Here is a 12,500-nt window from a genome sequence, read left to right as displayed (position 1 = left end):
TGTACATGTATGCTCCAGTATTTTATTACATTCAACCCCCCTTGAACTGTCATCAAATTTCAGCTGATTTACACAAAGCATCAAACATCAACTGTGTTTCTGCTTCTTCTTTTTCCCCCATGGATCATCTACCGTTGACTCTGACATCGATGTGGAGGACAACTCTTCTCACCTGTTCTAACACTAAGGTTCGCTGTTAACCAAGTTGAAACCTAATTGGAACGTTCTCTAAAGTTGTTGGAATGTTCATGTTAGCTGGGATTCCATTATCATTCCAGAACATTCCGATCCTCAGGGCCAGGATTAGACATTCGACAAGTGATGCCTTGATCCCCGGTCTGCCTGTAGTTGCATCCCAAACGGCTCCCTATTTCCTTTATAGTGCACTATTTCTTACCAGAGCCCGTCGGGATTAGGGTGCCATTTACATTTGATGGGCAGGTAGAGCATGTCTAGGGCAGGGAGGAAATACCTCCTTCAGGCTGCCTGTGGATGTCTCAGACTGGCTCTGTCTTCTGTTATGTTGACACACTGCTGTCATTGACTGAGGAGAGGAAACTACCTGTCTAACTGTGTGTGTGTGTGTGTGTGTGTGTGTGTGTGTGTGTGTGTGTGTGTGTGTGTGTGTGTGTGTGTGTGTGTGTGTGTGTGTGTGTGTGTGTGTGTGTGTGTGTGTTATCCTGACGATGACATCACTAGCATATCACACAGTACCGTACCTGCACACACTTTCCCGTTGGCATAGAAACCACGTGGACAGATGGACACACATCGTCCGTCCAGAAGCAGAGAGTTAGAGTCCTTACAGCTCTCACAGTGGTCAGGGGTCCCTGAACAAGACATGCAGTCCCTCTGGCACTGAACTGTAACACACACAGACAGATACGAATGCACACACACACACATACACACACATTCATACACACACACACAATTTGGTTAAGTCAACTGAGAAAAAAAAAGTTTGAATCCAAAACTTATCCATTCAACTACTACTACCGTCACGAACAACATTCTGCTGTGGCCGTTTGAATCCAAACCTTATCCATTTAACTAGATCAGGGATGGGCAACTGGCAGCCATTTTATAGCTCCATGTTTTTTATATTTTTTTATGAGGTTTTATTTAACCAGGGGTAAACACATTTAGACCTAGGTCTCATTTGCAAATGTGCCCTGGGAACAATACAGAAAATAAAATGATGCACAATTTAAAACACAACATTAAATAAACGACAAATATTATACACACAATAAACAATCAAACAAATCAAACAGCTGTTCTCCTAAACTGACCCAGAGACAACAACACATCAAAATGAAACCTTACTTGGAGATTATTCCACATGACAGGGGCCTGGTAGGAAAAGGCAGATTTACCCAACTCTGTGGATACACGTGGAGTCTCCAGCATTAACCAACCCTGTGACCTATTGTTGTAATCCCAGTTTCTATATTTCAACAATGATGTTAAGTCAATTGTTAGTTTATTGAGTAAGGCTTTATAAACTAAAACAGAATAGTGTTAAAAGTGACCAACGTGTTTTTTAGCGAGATCCAACCAACTTTATGGTAAAGGATGCAGTGGTGAGGTCCGACCAACTTTATGATAAAGGATGCAGTGGTGAGGTTCGACCAACTTTATGATAAAGGATGCAGTGGTGAGGTCAAACCAACTCTATGATAAAGGATGCAGTGGTGAGGTCCAACCAACTTTATAGTAAAGGATGCAGTGGTGAGGTCCAACCAACTTTATGGTAAAGGATGCAGTGGTGAGGTCCAACCAACTTTATGATAAAGGATGCAGTGGTGAGGTCCAACCAACTTTATGGTAAAGGATGCAGTGGTGAGTGTCAAAACTGTCAGATGTTATAAAACGAAGTGTGCTATGATAAATTGTGTCCAAGGGCTTCTGAACACTGGTAGCTACATTCATGTATATAATATCACCGTAATCTATAACAGTAATATATGTAGACTGAATTATCTGTGTTCTACTATTTAATGAAAGGTCCTATTCCTATAGAAGAAGACCTACTGAATTCTTAATTTATTGACTAACTCGTCAACATGTTTTTTAAAATATAGCTTTTCAGCAATCCAGATGCCCAGATATTTATAGGCGGAGACACGATCAATGGGGGCACCATCTAACATACTAATGCACAAATCATCAGTTACATTATTAGATAAATTGGAAAATAACATGTACTTGGTTTTCCCAGCATTTACTACCAACTTCAGGTCAAACAAGGCTTTCTGCAAACTAGTAAAAGCAGATTGAAGAGTCAACAGAGCCTGAGCTGACGTAGGGGCAGCAGCGTATACAACAGTGTCATCTTCGTACAGATGAAAGTTACAGTTTTGTACAGATAGACCATTGCTGTTAATATAAATTGTGAAAAGAATTGGACCAAAAATCAAACCCTGTGGGACACCTTTTGTTATGTCTAGAAATCCTGATTTAACACCATCAGTAAGTACACAATGTGTTCTGTCTTTTACATAATTCTCAAACCAGCTACAAGCAGCCCGATCTAAGCCAATCGTAGAGAGTTTCTGAATAAGTAAGGTATTAAACACAGTTTCGAATGCCTTGGACAGGTCAATGCAGAGGGCAGCACAGTGTTTCTTCATAGCTAAACAATTTATGACATCATTTAAAACCATAGAAGTATCAGAGATGGTACTATGTCCTGGTCTGAACCCTGACTGGTTTACATTCAGACGATATGTAGCAGTATCAGAGATGGTACTATATCCTGGTCTGAACCCTGACTGGTTTACATTCAGACGATATGTAGCAGTATCAGAGATGGTACTATATCCTGGTCTGAACCCTGACTGGTTTACATTCAGACGATATGTAGCAGTATCAGAGATGGTACTATATCCTGGTCTGAACCCTGACTGGTTTACATTCAGACGATATGTAGCAGTATCAGAGATGGTACTATATCCTGGTCTGAACCCTGACTGGTTTACATTCAGACGATATGTAGCAGTATCAGAGATGGTAATATATCCTGGTCTGAACCCTGACTGGTTTACATTCAGACGATATGTAGCAGTATCAGAGATGGTACTATATCCTGGTCTGAACCCTGACTGGTTTACATTCAGACGATATGTAGCAGTATCAGAGATGGTACTATATCCTGGTCAACCCTGACTGGTTTACATTCAGACGATATGTAGCAGTATCAGAGATGGTACTATATCCTGGTCTGAACCCTGACTGGTTTACATTCAGACGATATGTAGCAGTATCAGAGATGGTACTATATCCTGGTCAACCCTGACTGGTTTACATTCAGACGATATGTAGCAGTATCAGAGATGGTACTATATCCTGGTCTGAACCCTGACTGGTTTACATTCAGACGATATGTAGCAGTATCAGAGATGGTACTATATCCTGGTCTGAACCCTGGCTGGTTTACATTCAGACGATATGTAGCAGTATCAGAGATGGTAATATATCCTGGTCTGAACCCTGACTGGCTTACATTCAGACGATATGTAGCAGTATCAGAGATGGTACTATATCCTGGTCTGAACCCTGACTGGTTTACATTCAGACGATATGTAGCAGTATCAGAGATGGTACTATATCCTGGTCTGAACCCTGACTGGTTTACATTCAGACGATATGTAACAGTATCAGAGATGGTAATATATCCTGGTCTGAACCCTGACTGGCTTACATTCAGATGATATGTAGCAGTATCAGAGATGGTACTATATCCTGGTCTGAACCCTGACTGGTTTACATTCAGACGATATGTAGCAGTATCAGAGATGGTACTATATCCTGGTCTGAACCCTGACTGGTTTACATTCAGACGATATGTAACAGTATCAGAGATGGTAATATATCCTGGTCTGAACCCTGACTGGCTTACATTCAGACGATATGTAGCAGTATCAGAGATGGTACTATATCCTGGTCTGAACCCTGACTGGTTTACATTCAGACGATATGTAGCAGTATCAGAGATGGTACTATATCCTGGTCTGAACCCTGACTGGTTTACATTCAGATGATATGTAACAGTATCAGAGATGGTACTATATCCTGGTCTGAACCCTGACTGGTTTACATTCAGACGATATGTAGCAGTATCAGAGATGGTACTATATCCTGGTCTGAACCCTGACTGGTTTACATTCAGACGATATGTAGCAGTATCAGAGATGGTACTATATCCTGGTCTGAACCCTGACTGGTTTACATTCAGACGATATGTAACAGTATCAGAGATGGTACTATATCCTGGTCTGAACCCTGACTGGTTTACATTCAGACGATATGTAGCAGTTAAAAGGGATCTAAGCTGAGTATTAATCAATGATTCCAGGATTCTCGCTCAGCAAGATAGTTTGGAAATGGGACGATAATTATTTAGATCAGTCGGGTCCCCACCTTTATGTTGAGGAAGCACATGGGCCACCTTCCAAACTCTAGGAATAGTACTCAGTATAACTGGGCCGCCTTCCAAACTGTATGAATAGTACTCAGTATAATTGTTAAGTTAAAAATATGTGTTAATGCTTCAGCAATCAATGGAGCAGAAAGCTGTAATAAGAAGGGACCAAGCATATCAGCCCCAGTAGATTATTTAACATCAATCATAAATAGTTGTTCCAATACATCAGAAGTAGACAGCTGCTCCAAAGAGAACAAGGATTCACTGGGGGTTGTCTGGTCCTCTATCAAGTCGACTAGCGGCTGGGAGAGGGACGAGTAGTTTACTGACTGACCCGCATCTATTAAACCAAGGTTTCATTCAAACAAAAAACCAGCGGACATACAATGTTGATTAAAAGCATGACCTGTCAATTTTTTTTCAATAATGATGTCAGAGTTCAGTATAACTTGCTTGGGTAGGGAAGGAGAGGAACTTCCATGCTTTAGTGGCTTAACTGTATCCCAAAATTTAGACGGATCACCAGCAGTGTCAGCGATAGAACTTAGGAAGTAGCTTGACTTAGCCTTTTTTACTAAGGACGTGCATTCATTTTTTAGTTGCCTGAAAAGCTGCCAGTCCACTACAGCATCAGTTACACCATGCCCAAATCAGATGCGCGCGTGTGTCCGTGTGCGCCATCGTGCACAAATTGATTTTGTCCCCCCACACCAAACGCGATCAAGATACACAGATTGAAATATCAAAACAAACTCTGAACCAATTATATTAATTTGGGGACAGGTCGAAAAGCATTAAACATTTATGGCAATTTAACTAGCTAGCTTGCAGTTGCTAGCTAATTTGTCCTGGGATATAAACATTGGGTTGTTATTTTACCTGAAATGCACAAGGTTCTCTACTCTAACAATTAATCCACACATAAAACGGTCAACCAAGTTCGTTTCTAGTCATCTCTTCTCCTTCCAGGCTTTTTCTTCTTTGGACTTAACATGGCGATTGGCAACTAACTTTCATAATAAGGTGAACTACCACGACCGACCTCAGTTCATCTTTCAATCACCCACGTGATAGAAGCAAATAGAAGCAACTTCTATCTTAGCGCCTGGCAATGCAGACGCTCGTTGGCGAACGCGAGCAGTGTGGGTGTAATGATTGAATAACATGTATGTGTTAAATGTATTTTGCAAAGCTCGGGCACGCGACGCGTCCGGTTTGGGCACCGTGTTAGTCTAGCTTTGGCCCAAGCATGATTTCTTGTTCTGAAGATATCTGTAGAAAAGGAGAATGTTTATCTGCCAGTGATATAAAAATAGATGGGAAATGTTCTCTGCTCTGTGGGAAAATGTGTAGAATTGCAGGAAATGAACTGCAAATCTTTTTTCTCTCTGATGTCAAAAGGGGGGCTGCTAAAATGTTTTGCTAGCAAGGGATGGGTGGGGGACGGCACCAAAAATGTCACAAAAATGTACCAGCACTACCAACACTGTCTGCTGTGGCTGTTTGAATCCAAACCTTATTCATTCAACTAGATCAGGGATGGGGAACTGGCGGCCCTCTTGCAGCTCCATGTATTTTTAATTTTTTTATGAGTTTTTATTTAACCAGGGAAAAACACAAATGTCACCTAGGGCCAGCTCTGACTGCATGCGTGGGTAAGGATGTGGGACCTGCGAGCGTCTGTGGCCCCAAATTATGAGTTCAGATTGTTTGTGGTCCCCACCCCCATCAAAGTTGCCCGTCCCTGAACTACACGATACGACCATATGGGTCATTAATTTCATCATACATTAATGGGGATATGAACCACTGCTACTATGATTAAAATATGGATTTATGCAAGGTTTAAGTTGTTAGCTTCCAGTCTAAATCACGACCCAGGAGATAAATGGCACAGGCTTCAAAGGACATAGACTACTATTGGATAGCTCTGTAAGGACACATGACTTCTATTGGATAGCTCTGTAAGGACACAGACTACTATTGGATAGCTCTGTAAGGACACAGACTACTATTGGATAGCTCTGTAAGGACACAGACTACTATTGGATAGCTCTGTAAGGACACAGACTACTATTGGCTAGCTCTGTCAGGACACAGACTACTATTGGCTAGCTCTGTAAGGACACAGACTACTATTGGATAGCTCTGTAAGGACACAGACCACTATTGGCTAGCTCTGTCTGTCTGTCTGTCTGTCTGTCTGTCTGTCTGTCTGTCTGTCTGTCTGTCTGTCTGTCTGTCTGTCTGTCTCTCTCTCTCTCTCTACATATGGACAGTACCAAAACAAATGCTCTATTGCTTCTCTCTCTTCACAGAAAACTCTGCAGAGCTGGGACGGTTGTATCCCCCATATAACATTCTATTGGTTGAAATAATATTGTATAATCATTTAAATGGAAAAACTCTTAAGTTTCTAATCCAGTATCATTTTGTGTATCATGGAATCGGTACATCAAAAATCTCTTCCCAACTATTTTGCAGTCCAAACTGCAAAAAAAGAAATGTCCCTTTTCAGGACCCTGCCTTTCAAAGAAAATTCGTAAAAATCCAAATAACCTCACAGATCTTCATTGTAAAGGGTTTAAACACTGTTTCCCATGCTTGTTCAATGAACCATAAACAGTTAATGAACAAGCATCTGTGGAACGGTTGTTAAGACACTAAAGACCTGCATTACTTTCTACCCCTTCTACTTGCCTCTTCTATTTTTGCTGCAATTAGTTGGTTGTAATTTTGAGTAGAGCAGACATCTGCATATATCTGGGTTAGCTGCATGTGTGACATAACCCCACATGTCCTATTTACGATATCATTTACCAAAAAATATCCCCAAAAATATAGATAATATTAAAAGTAGTTGTTAGGTGTATGTAGGGCCATTAGTAAATATGTAAACTGGGATATGACTAAAGAATTAAGTAGGGTGATTTTTCCAAATAGACAGGTCTTGTTCTTTCCATGGTAACTAACTATAATCATTTCAGTTCTCTTCCATTTCTCTCTTCCATCTCTCTCTCTCTGTCTCTCTCTCTCTCTCTGTCTCTCTCCCTCTCCCATCTCTTCCTCTCTCTCTCATTCAATTCAATTCAAGGGGCTTTATTGGCATGGGAAATATATGTTAACATTGCCAAAGCAAGTGAAGTAGATAATAAACAAAAGTGAAATAAACAATAAAAATGACTATTAAACATTACACTCACAGAAGTTCCAAGAGAATAAAGACATATTATGTATATATACAGTGTTGTAACAATGTGCAAATAGTGAAAATACAAAAGGGAAAATAAATAAACATAAATATGGGTTGTATTTACAATTATAATTTTTTTTACATTTTATTTCACCTTTATTTAACCAGGTAGGTTAGTTGAGAACAAGTTCTCATTTATAACTGTGACCTGGCCAAGATAAAGCAAAGCAGTGTGACACAGACAACAACACAGAGTTACACATGGAGAAAATAATAAACAAGCCAATAACACAATAAACAAGTCAATGATACAGTAGAAAAAAAAGAAAGTCTATATTCAGTGTGTGCAAAAGGCATGAGGAGGTAGGCAATAAATAGGCCATAGGAGCGAATAATTACAATTTAGCAGATTAACACTGGAGTGATAAATGAGCATATGATGATGTGCAAATAGAAATACTGGTGTGCAAAAGAGCAGAAAAGTAAATAAAATAAAAACAGTATGGGGATGAGGTAAGTAGTTGGGTGGGCTATTTACAGATGGACTATGTACAGCTGCAGCGATCGGTTAGCAGCTCAGGTAGCTGATGTTTAAAGTTGGTGAGGGAAATAAAAGTCTCCAACTGCAGCGATTTTTGCAAGGGCGGCCAAATGAGGTGTTGGCTTTGGGGATGATCAGTGAGATACACCTGCTGGAACGTGTGCTACGGGTGGGTGTTGTTATCGTGAACAGTGAACTGAGATAAGGCGGAGCTTTACCTAGCATAGACTTATAGATGACCTGGAGCCAGTGGGTCTGGCGACGAATATGTAGCGAGGGCCAGCCGACTAGAGCATACAGGTCGCAGTGGTGGGTGGTATAAGGTAATTTGGTAACAAAACGGATGGCACAGTGATAGACTGCATTCAGTTTGCCGAGTAGAGTATTGGAAGCTATTTTGTAGATGACATCGCCGAAGTCAAGGATCGGTAGGATAGCCAGTTTTACTAGGGTAAGTTTGGCAGCGTGAGTGAAGGAGGCTTTGTTGCGAAATAGAAATCCGATTCTAGATTTGATTTTGGATTGGAGATGTTTGATATGAGTCTGGAAGGAGAGTTTACAGTCTAACCAGACACCTAGGTATTTATAGTTGTCCACATATTCTAGGTCGGAACCGTCCAGGGTGGTGATGCTAGCCGGGAGGCAGGTGCGGGCAGCGAACGGTTGAAAAGCATGTATTTGGTTTTACTAGCATTTAAGAGCAGTTGGAGGCCACGGAAGGAGTGTTGTATGGCATTGAAGCTCGTTTGGAGGTTTGTTAGCACAGTGTCCAAGGAAGGGCCAGAAGTATACAGAATGGTGTCGTCGCGTAGAGGTGGATCAGGGAATCGCCCACAGCAAGAGCGACATCATTGATATATACAAAGAAAAGAGTCGGCCCAAGAATTGAACCCTGTGGCACCACCATAGAGACTGCCAGAGGTCCGGACAACAGGCCCTCCGATTTGACACATTGAACTCTGTCTGCAAAGTAGTTGGTGAACCAGGCGAGGCAGTCATAAGAAAAACCAAGGCTATTGAGTCTGCCGATAAGAAAATGGTGATTGACAGAGTCGAAAGCCTTGGCCAGGTCGATGAAGATGGCTGCACAGTACTGTCTTTTATCGATGGCGGTTATGATATCATTTAGTACCTTGAGCGTGGCTGAGGTGCACCCGTGACCGGTTCGGAAACCGGATTGCACAGCGGAGAAGGTACGGTGGGATTCGAAATGGTCAGTGATCTGTTTGTTAACTTGGCTTTCGAAGACTTTAGAAAGGAAGGGCAGGATGGATATAGGTCTGTAACAGTTTGGGTCTAGAGTGTCTCCCCCTTTGAAGAGGGGGATGACCGCGGCAGCTGTCCAATCTTTAGGGATCTCGGACGACACGAAAGAGAGGTTGAACAGGCTAGTAATAGGGGTTGCAACAATGGCGGTGGATAGTTTTAGAAAGAGAGGGTCCAGATTGTCTAGCCCAGCTGATTTGTACGTGTCCAGGTTTTGCAGCTCTTTCAGAACATCTGCAATCTGGATTTGGGTGAAGGAGAAACTGGGGAGGCATGGGCAAGTAGCTGCGGTGGGTGTTTGTTCTTCACTGGTTGACCTTTTCTTGTGGCAACAGCTCACAAATCTTGCTGCTGTGATGGCACACTCTGGTATTTCACCCAGTAGATATGGGAGTTTATCAAAATTGGGTTTGTTTTCAAATTATTTATGGATCTGTGTAATCTGAGGGAAATATGTGTCTCTAATATGGTCATACATTTGGCAGGAGGTTAGGAAGTGCATCTCAGTTTCCACCTCATTTTGTGGGCAGTGTGCACATAGCCTGTCTTTTCTTGAGAACCAGGTCTGCCTGCGGCGGCCTTTCAAGGCTAAGCTCACTGAGTCTGTAAATAGTTAAAGCTTTCGTTAAGTTTGGGTCAGTCACAGTGGTCAGGTATTCTGTCACTGTGTACTCTCTGTTTAGGGCCAAATAGCATTCTAGTTTGCTCTGTTTTTTGTTAATTCTTTCCAATGTGTCAAGTAATTATCTTTTTGTTTTCTCATGATTTGGTTGGGTCTAACTGTGTTGCTGTTCTGGGGCTCTGTGGGAAATGTTTGTGTTTGTGATCAGAGCCCCAGGACCAGCTTGCTTAGGTTTATCTCTCTGTATGTGATGGCTTTGTTATGGAAGGTTTGAGAATCGCTTCCTTTTAGGTGGTTGTAGAATTTAACGGCTCTTTTCTGGATTTTGATAATTAGCGGGTATCGGCCTAATTCTCTCTCTCTCTTCCTCTCTGTCTCTCTTTTTTCCATCTCTCTCTCTCATCTCTTCCTCTCTAGCTCTCTCTATCTCTCTCTGTGTCTGTCCTTTCCTTTCCTCTCTCCTGCTGTTCTCTTCCTCTCTCTTCCCCCTCTCTCACTCTCTCTTTCCGCCCTCTCTTTCTCTTTCTCATTCTCCATCTCCTCTTCTTTCTCACCTGAATATGTGCATAGCCCCTTCGTAATAATTAATGGAAGAGTTAAGAAAAAGCAAATTAGGCTTTATAAATGTTCACGGAAAGAAGACCTTAACCTCAGCAACACTGTATGAAAACAAAGGAGAGAAATTCCAGAGAGAGCCAGAGGGGAGAAGACTGTAGGATGAGAGAAGAGTAGCGCTGGGTTAGACAGAGCTGCTACTAAAATCAATGGGACGTCTTTATAGGGTGAGCGGGATGAGTGGCTTCATATGTTAACCCTCCAAATGGCAGCTTTGTTTAGCCACATAGCACTCACTTACTCCCAAACATCAGTCACGGAGCCTGGTGTTGTCATGACAACTACGATCCTTTTACTATGTAAAGTACTTTGAAAAGCAGGGGAAAGTGGCGGTCTGAATTTGGCCTGCAGTTGGGTTTATTTGGCCCCCCAAGTTTTCTGAGCATATTTCTTTTCTTCTTCATTAAAATACTTTTTGTTGTTGTAATTTTCATTGTTGGACATAAAAGACTGTAAAAACACCAGGAAATCAGCTCCAAGTGAGTTTAATTTAAGAAATCTGTTCCCAAGTATTCCCATGCCAAATAGAGAGACTTGTGATCGTATACAAATGTAAGCAAGGTTTGAAATGATTATGTTTTAGTCAGACATATCTGTTTGGGCTTCTTACGGTCAATTTGTAGTCTATAAATTATGTGTAACTATGTTACGTCCCCCCGTGTCACGGCTGTCTGAAGAATAGGACCAAAACGCAGTGTGTGTATCGTTCCACATTTTATTATAACTGTGAAACTATGCAAGACATACAAATAAACGAATGAACAAAACAACAAACCGTGATGAAGAGGTGCAACATACACCACTCAAAATAATCTCCCACAAAACCTAGTGGGAAAAACAACAACCTAAATATGATCCCCAATTAGAGACAACGATGACCTCTAATTGGAGATCATCCCCCCCAAAAAAACATAGAAATACAAAAACTAGAACCCCACATATAAATACATAAACTAGACAAAACCCCCAACATAGAAAAAAGAAACTAGAAGCAACATAGACATAAATAAACTAGACAAAACCCTCTGTCACGCCCTGACCTACTCTACCATAGAAAAATATACGTTTTCTATGGTCAGGACGTGACACACCGACCATCCGGTCAACAAAATAGCTGAATCTAGTTGATGAACCCTGTTCTACTGTATAAACTCAATCCATTATTAATATATCATAATATAACAGACCTATTCAACAAGTAAAAGTGACACCAGTGTGTGTGTCTGTGTGCATGTGTGTGTGTGCCACTCTTACCCTGTTTACATTCTGGGCAGCACTGTCCCTGGCGGGGCACAGCCAGCATCCCCAGGGGACAGGTGGGACAGGATGCCAGGTAGCAGGTCACCCTGCCCTCACGACATTCACACTCCCTGCAGGGGCCCTCACTCCACCTCTCCAGGTTCTAGAGGGGGAGGGGTGAGAGACAGGGGGAGAGAGAGAGCGATTAAGAGAGACCGAAACAGAGACAGCGAGAGAGACAGACAGAGAGAAAGACAGAGACAGACAGAGACAGAGACAAGCAGACAAAGATTGCCATGAGGTAGGGATGATCAACATAAGCTATAGGAACTTTGTGTAGATTTCATGGATTACACTAAGTGATTATGGTGTACATTCCACCTAATCAATCCTCTTTACTCACTGCTAGTCGCCTCTGTTCTTTCCCAGAGGACTGATGTGGGTAGACACAAGAAGTCTTCATGGACTGACACTCGGGACAGCATTTCCCTGCTAGGTGGACCAGCTCTGATCCCTGTCAAAAATAAAAGAGAAATGGGTGCCAACTCCATCTTTCTCTCTTACCTCTCCCCCTCTCTCTTTCCTCTCTCTCTCC

The 12,500-nt window shown here is 41.9% G+C and overlaps 1 protein-coding gene across 2 annotated transcripts in view; it reads right to left on the bottom strand.

Moving 5' to 3' along the window:
• fras1 (Fraser extracellular matrix complex subunit 1) overlaps positions 1 to 12,500 on the bottom strand; it is a 359,498-nt gene that overhangs the window by 196,072 nt on the left and 150,926 nt on the right. For both annotated transcript variants that reach the window (XM_082961570.1, XM_082961571.1), the window contains exons 10-12: positions 12,309 to 12,419; positions 11,921 to 12,068; positions 720 to 863 (exon numbers count right to left, since the gene is read on the bottom strand). In XM_082961570.1, the coding sequence (XP_082817696.1) occupies positions 720 to 863; positions 11,921 to 12,068; positions 12,309 to 12,419 (403 nt within the window). The remainder of the gene's footprint in view (positions 1 to 719; positions 864 to 11,920; positions 12,069 to 12,308; positions 12,420 to 12,500) is intronic.

Source organism: Salmo salar, chromosome 15 (genome assembly GCF_965601325.2).
Source record: "Salmo salar chromosome 15, fSalSal1, whole genome shotgun sequence".
NCBI classification, from domain to species: Eukaryota; Metazoa; Chordata; class Actinopteri; order Salmoniformes; family Salmonidae; genus Salmo; species Salmo salar.
This window is presented reverse-complemented; position numbering and strand designations above follow the sequence as displayed.